This window comes from Phacochoerus africanus, chromosome 4 (assembly GCF_016906955.1).
Source record: "Phacochoerus africanus isolate WHEZ1 chromosome 4, ROS_Pafr_v1, whole genome shotgun sequence".
NCBI lineage: Eukaryota > Metazoa > Chordata > Mammalia > Artiodactyla > Suidae > Phacochoerus > Phacochoerus africanus.
The window spans coordinates 10,026,384-10,033,361 of NC_062547.1; the positions used below are offsets into that span (position 1 = coordinate 10,026,384).

The 6,978-nt window shown below is 60.2% G+C and overlaps 1 protein-coding gene across 1 annotated transcript; it reads right to left on the reverse strand.

Moving 5' to 3' along the window:
• Positions 1-3,482: 3,482 nt before the first annotated feature.
• LRRC10B (leucine rich repeat containing 10B) lies at positions 3,483-5,735 on the reverse strand. Its single transcript, XM_047775571.1, has one exon. The coding sequence runs from the start codon at positions 5,532-5,534 to the stop codon at positions 4,656-4,658; it is 879 nt and encodes a 292-aa protein (XP_047631527.1). The 5' UTR covers positions 5,535-5,735; the 3' UTR covers positions 3,483-4,655.
• Between the last annotated feature and the right edge of the window lie 1,243 nt (positions 5,736-6,978).

Here is a 6,978-nt window from a genome sequence, read left to right on the forward strand (position 1 = left end):
TGGCAAGGCCCGTTCTAATTAATAAAGGATCGTGAAAAAGTAGGGCCTTGGCTGTGTTCCTCCGTGGGTCCTAGCTCTCCCTTACCCCCCAGGGGAGAGGCAGTGGGGTGAGGGGGTGGGAAGTGGGGGGCGGGGGGGGGGCTGAGTCTCCCCTCACCTGTCACCTTGGGATTTGGCTTCACCGGCGACAAGGCCCTTCCAGCCCAACCTCAGGTTGAGAATATGACTGCCAGCTACCCTGAAAGCAGAGGAGCGGCCGCACCCCCTGGATCAAGCTGAAGCAAGTCTTATTGGGAGTGGAGTCTCCTTGGGGCTTGAGGGGTGCCCCTCTAGCTCACCCAGCCTGACCTCCCCTCCCTCAGTTCCCTGGGGAACCTCATTCCCCTCCAAGGCAATTCAGACCAATCAAAAGAGGACCCTCCGCCTTCCCCAGCATCCCCTGAACTCATGGGACCCCTGTGCTTTCATCTCCTCTTCCTTCTGTTCCCTGTGGAATTCTGGGCCTGTTGGCTGGACCTGTGGCTTCTCTCCATCCTGTTCTGGTTTCATCCTTTAGGACTGGAAAAGTCTCTCCAACTCAAAAGAGCCCATCGCCAGTCCCAGCCTGAGAGCCTGGGAAGCTGGGCCCCAGTGTCTTTCTTCTCTGGATGCAGTGGCCCCGAGGCGAGCTGTTTCCTCCCTCCTGGTCTCCCTTCCCTCCACCGGCAAAAGAGCAACAACCATTCCAACCCTTCCCCTTCCCTCCCACACAGCCTAGGGGAGGCCCAGGCCTGGCCCATCTCTGGCTGCTTCAGCATGAGGGGCTACATCTGTAATAGGCACACAGGACAGGAGTCTGTGGTCCTGCATCCACCTGCCACCCGCCCTGCCCACGCTCCAGAGTGAATGCCCCTGCCCCCAGCACCTCCTGCTCCCCAGCACCTGGGGCCAGCAGCCGCCTCCCGCACTGCACCAAGTACGCCCACTTGAAGCTGCCCGCCCTCTCCCTTAAAGCCCCATTAATTTCTGACTGCTTGGTTTAAAGGTTCTGATCTCTGTCTTAGAGATTGGAGGGCGCCCCAGGGTCAGGTAAGTAGCCTCAAGAGCACTCCTTGCCAGGACTTCTGTTCAGGCTCACTCTGGAAAAACTAGGCTTGAAAGCAGGACAGCTGGGCCTGGCCGTGGGCTCAAGGCCTCACTTTGGACTTTGTTGCCTTTCCCCGTGGGGTCTGTCTTCACCCACGGCTATGGAGACCCACCCATCCCTCCCTGGTGCCTGGGACCACTGCCCTCTGGTATTCTGGCTCTCCTATAAGTCCCTCCTTGATTCCACTGCTTTCTGGAAGGCCATCTCAGGCCATGTCCTGCTCTCCTCTCCTTCCTCCACAAAGACCACCAGAAGGGCAATGCTTGAATGCACTGTACGTCCCAGCCTGTGGCTCCCCTGACCATCTGTGTCCCTGGGAGATGGATGCCCTGCTCCCTGTGTCTCTGTCTTGCGTGTATGCGTTGTGTCTCATTTAGATTGTGAGCCCCGCTGGGCAGGGATCCCTGTCCAAATCCATGTTCTGTGTGGCACACCTGGGTGTGCTAATAAATGTCCATCCTCAGAACAAGAGTGCTGAGTGTCTTAGGGAAGCTTTGGGGAGTTCCTGCGGTTCAGCGGTCGTGAACCTGACTAGTATCCATGAGGAATCGGGTTCGATCCCTGGCCTGGCTCAGTGAGTTAAGGATCTGGCATGGCCATGAGCTACAGTGCAGCTCACAGGTACGGCTCAGATCAGGCCAGAAGCTGCAGCTCCGATTGGACCCCTAGTCTGGGAACTTCCATATGCCACGGTGCAGCCCTAAAAAAATGGGGGGGAGGAAGTTTGGGGGCAGATGGTCAAGCAAGCCCATGTGGTGGCAGTGGGAGCAAGCGAGGTGCTCCTGGGCAAGGCCCCCAGCCCCTGAACAGCCCTGTTCTCCTGTTTTCTGAAGCCCTGCAGCCTGGAGGTCTGGCTGCCAGAAGGTTCCAGGAGGAAGATGGGCTACAATTCCCACTTATTCCATCCACACCCAGTCCTGATCACCAGCCACGTCAATGGTTCCGGGGGTGGGGGACAGTCAGGGGTGGGTGGGCCAAAGGGGAACAGGGAAGGGTTAAGTGTTTGTGCCAGGCGCTCAGGGCAGAGGCCAAAAGGAGACAGGGGACCAGAGAAGGCAAGGCAGGCTGTGGGGACGGTGAGGTGACAAGAGCAGAGGTTGCGAAAGGGCAAGGAACAGACCCAGGTAAGTAAATGACTTGCCCATAAATAGGTGTTAGGCCCCCTAACCCAGGGCTCGACCCACGCTGGGAGGGACAAGGTCTGTAGCCAAGCCTCAGACTCCTCTTGTTCCTTGAGAACTCAGCCTCCAATCTTCCCCACCCTTCGAGCTCTTTGTGCCCATTGGAGCCCGTCACTCTTGCAAGCTGACGCCTCCAGATCCATCCCCAGCCTCCCCCACCCCCGGGCCCAGCACAGAGGCCAGAGAGCTGCTGGGCCAGGCCTGACCTTTGGGTTTCCTATGACATCAGCCCTGTTGCCATGGTGATGGTGGCCTGGCAGCAACTTCCCATGGGAGAAGATGGGCCTCTAGGCTTGAGGTTTTACCATTTTCAATTTTTAAACTTTTTTTTTTTTTGGTCTTTTTGTCTTTTAGTGCTGCACCAGAGGCATATGGAGGGTCCCAAGCGAGAAGCCGTGAAGGGAACGCCTAAATTTTTTTTCTTCTGAATAATGAGGGAAGAAAGTAATGACTGAGTTAAGGGGAAAAAAAAAAAAAAAAAGGAGAGACAAAGAAAGAAAAAAAGAAGGGCGCCAGGGAGAAGTTCCCGTTGTGGCGCAGTGGTTAACGAATCCGACTAGGAACCATGAGGTTGCGGGTTCGATCCCTAGCCTTGCTCAGTGGGTTAAGGACCTGGCATTGCCGTGACCTGTGGTGTAGGATCCCACGTTGCTACAGCCAGTGGCTACGGCTCCAATTCGACCCCTAGCCTGGGAACCTCCATATGCCACGGGAGCAGCCCTAGAAAAGGCAAAAAACAAACAAACAAAAAAAAAACAACGGAGCCAGGGAAATGGATAGAGGGAAGAAGAGAGTCACAGATGGGGAGGAGGGTGGATCAATTCCAGCGAAAGAAGAGATAGACGTCAGCCCAGCTTGAGCTTCAAAAACATACTAAGAGTTCGAGAATCTGAGAAGGAAGCTGGAGGAGACCAAGCAAGGAGGCCTGGGGGTAGAGGGGCAGGGTGACGGGCCTGCAGAAAGATTCAGCCAGACGAGACAGCAGTCTTGAGCCCCGAAGCCATCTGTGACTGAAGACAAGCCCTCATTCCCCAGACGGGACACAACAGTTGGCCAGGGTCACTCTGACGCAGAGCTGGGGCACATGGACAGAGGGCAGTGCCAGAGGGAGCCCACGGTCCCCACAGCTCTGGGACCCAGTGCTCCCAGGGCTTATAAATAAACAGGCATGTGGGAAACGCACATTCTTTCTCCAAGAAATATAATTTATGTTTACGGCCAGTTTTTTTTTTTCTTCTTCTTCTTCCTAAAGAAAACACTACCATGTGGGGGCCCCTGCCCCGACAGTGTCCCTGAGTGTCCCTGGCCCTGGGCCCTCCTTCCATTATTGCTTGGATGGGAAAGATCTGGCCCTGGGAATTGCAGAGCAAGGCCCCCACTCCTCACCCCCGGAAGGCTGTCCCTGGTGACGGAGTGGAGACACACAGTGCTCGTCCCATGCCCCATGCTGTGCCAGCCACCCTGATGGTGCCCATTTAAGGGAATGGAGAATGCAGGCAGGGAGGGAGACGCTGGAGCAGCCTCCCAGAGCAGAGAGCCTCTCTCTCCGGTGCAGGAGGCCCTGGAGGCACAGTGGCTTCTTTTCAAACTTGACAGCTGGAAGGTTCGTGCTGTGGGGAAGGGAGGGAGAGCTCCCAGCAAGATTCCAGGTACAAGCTGGGAGAAGAGAATAAAAGGCGGGGGTAGAGACCTTGCCTTCGGAGTCTCCTCTTCCCCACACAAAATTGAGGGGGCTTGGGGAGGGAGGTATGTACCATGAGCCTCGGTGGAAGGGCAAGGGCGGCTACGGTGTTACGGGCCCCATCCCAGTTCCGCACACCTGTCTGTCCTGCGCAGCAGCCCTAACTCCAAGCCCCTGCCCCCGGGCCAGGCCTTCCTCTGGGGGCAGTTCTGCCTCACATCAGCATGTGGTCCACCCCGGAGGTAGTGGCTCCAGCACCGGGAAGGGTGGACCCCGAAGATCCAAACTCCAGAAGGAGGGAGGTTGGTGGGCGCCCTGGGCATCCAGACAGCCAGGGTGATGATTCCATGGTCACTGGTGACCCTGGTCCCAGGAGGAAGCTGGTACCTTGATTGTGCAGTGAGTGACCCCATGAGGGACCAGACGCAGTCACAGGAACTGGACGGGGCTGGGACTTCTTGGCCTGCCGGCCACCCAGAGACCAGCCAGGAGGCAGTCTTCTGGCTACCCTGGAATGTCTGAAAATGGCCCCCAGGGCTGCCTGGCCCCGGCAGCTCGACCAAAGTGACCCCTCCTCTGGCCCTAGTAGGGGCCCAGAGTTCCCACAAACCTTCCCCGAGCCCCTCCTCCCAGAGTGGCCAAAGCCCATCACCCCCGGAGCACAGGCTCAGGTGCCCAGTCCTGGAGCTGCTTCCAGGGCGTGGAGGCTGCCCCGGGGGGGGCCCAGAGCCCGAGAGCCACCGCCCCCTACGAGCAGGTCTTCTTCCTCCTCATCCTCAAAGGTCCGCACGGGGCGCCGTGGCGGCGGCCGGGGCGTGGGCTCGTCGCGCTCCGCCATGCGCTCGACAGCGCCCTCGCCCACAAGGAAGACGGTGTCGGCGACGCGCGGGGGCCCAGTGACCGGGTTGTGATCGTAGGAGAAGACGCGCAGGGCGCGCAGCGGATGCAGGTCCGGGAAGCCGCCCAGGCGGTTACGGTCCAGGTCGAGGATGTGCAGGCGGCCCATGCGTAGCAAGGCGGGCGGGAACTCCTCGAAGCGGTTACCGTAGAGCCAGAGGCCGCGCAAGCCAGTCATGCGCGGCAGCTCCGCGGGCAGCGCGCGCAACCGGTTGTCGCCCATTTGCAGCGACTGCAGCGCCACCAGGCGCAGCAGCGGCCGCGGGAATCGCCTCAGGAAGTTGCCCTCGATCCAGAGGCAGCGCAGGCTTTGCAGCTGCGCGAAGTCGGCGGGCAGCGCCAGCAGCCGGTTGCCGCCCAGGTAGAGGCGCGTGAGGCGCGGCAGGCGACACAGGCCGTCGGGCAGACGCTCGAGTTTGTTGAAGTCGAGCGCCAGGATGCGCAGCTCGCGCAGCTCCTCGATCTCCTCGGGCAGCTCGCGCAGCCCGGTGCCGCTCACGTACAGTTTCTGCAGGCGGCTCAAAGCGCACACAGCACTAGGCAGCCGCCTCAGCCGCCTCCCGCTCAGCTCCAACTGTTGCTCGCCGTTGCGCAGCTGCTCCTCCGCGTCCGACGGCAGCTCGTCCGGCGTGGACTCGGCAATGCCCATGGTCACCGGCCCCGGCTGGGGCCGCCGCCGCCGCCCGGCATCGCCCCGCCCTGGCGGCTCCCCGGCCTCCTCGACGGGACCGAGGCCGCGCGGGCGCCGGGGCCCCCCGCCCCGGCCTGCCCCTGCGCCGGGAGGGGGGCCGTTCCGGGCCGGGAGGAGGCTCCCGCCCGGGGCCCCGCCGCCGCCGCTCTCCGCGCCCGGCCGCCCGCCCTCGAGCTTCCCCCTCTCCCTCCGCCGGAGGCCGACTGGCTTGGGTTAGCGCTGACTCGCCGCTTGGAGACCCGTCGCCCTGGCAACCCCCGACGCGCGGGCGGCTGCCAATGAGGTGGCGGGAAGGCGGGGCGGGGCGGAGCCAAGGTGCCGCCGGAGCAGGGTCCCTGCGCCCAGTGCCCTCGTCCCGCGTTCGCAACCGACCAGCCCCAGAGCCCGCGCTCTCCAGGGAAACTTAAGATACCTTCCTGCAAACCTGGCGCGGTGTCAACACAGACCCGACGACCGACGCTGTCTACACTTCCAGCCGCAGCAAGCTCTTCGGTGTATGGTTGTGTGGGTCCAGAGCTGCAAGTCTAAGAAGGAACTGAGGACCAAAGAAACCCCGGCCCGCGACCCAGGACTCTGGACAGTGGCTCTGGTGGAGGGACTGAGGGGCGTGGTCACTGCCGGCCGTTTGTGTCCAGCGTCGTGCGCCCAGGCTTCCCGCCGCGCTCAGTTTAGGATAGTAACTCAGAAGTGTTCCTTTATGGGTCACAACAGAGGATCTGCGGAGACCGGGTTTGGCTCTGCCGCGCCCCTCCCCGCCCCGGACACCCTCAGTGCACAGCAGGTTCCGGCTCTCCTGCCATGCCCCACAAAGCTCGAGGTCTGTGTGTCGATGCGGTGGCAGACTGGAGCGCCTGAGTGCCTTTGAACGCCACTGACGGTGACCCCTCTCTTTCCATAATTCTTCCTCTTGCACATGTTCCCCAACAGCCTTTTGGCCCCCTCCTTCTCCGCTTGAGGACACTCAGAACTCCCCTGCCAGAGCTGCTGACAAAACACTCCCTCTGGTTTATTGCCATCCTGCCATGTGCCCAGCACTGTGCTGAAAGCTTTGCATTGACTCCTTGCCACAGCCTATGAAGTGGGTACCCTCATTGCTCCAATTTTAAAGATGGAGAAACTGAGGCTCTGAGAAGTTTGACATAAGCGGAGTGACTTGCCCAAGGTCACCCCACAGGCTAGTGGCTGGGATTGGAAACCAGGCAGTCTGATTCTCCAGCTGGTGCTCTGAACCAGGTATCACGCCAATAAATGGAAACAAGCATGACTCTACCTGTGACCGTGAATTTTCTCACAGCAGAGCCTCTAATTCATGACAAAGGCGTTATTAATGCCATATGAAAGATGAGGAAGGAAAGTGACCCCAGAGGGATTAGGCAACTTGCTTAAGGTCACACAATGAGTA

What these genes read in the sequence shown, in the direction of transcription:
- LRRC10B (XM_047775571.1), bottom strand. Translation starts at nt 5,534, where the DNA reads ATGGGCATTGCCGAGTCCACGCCGGACGAGCTGCCGTCGGACGCGGAG.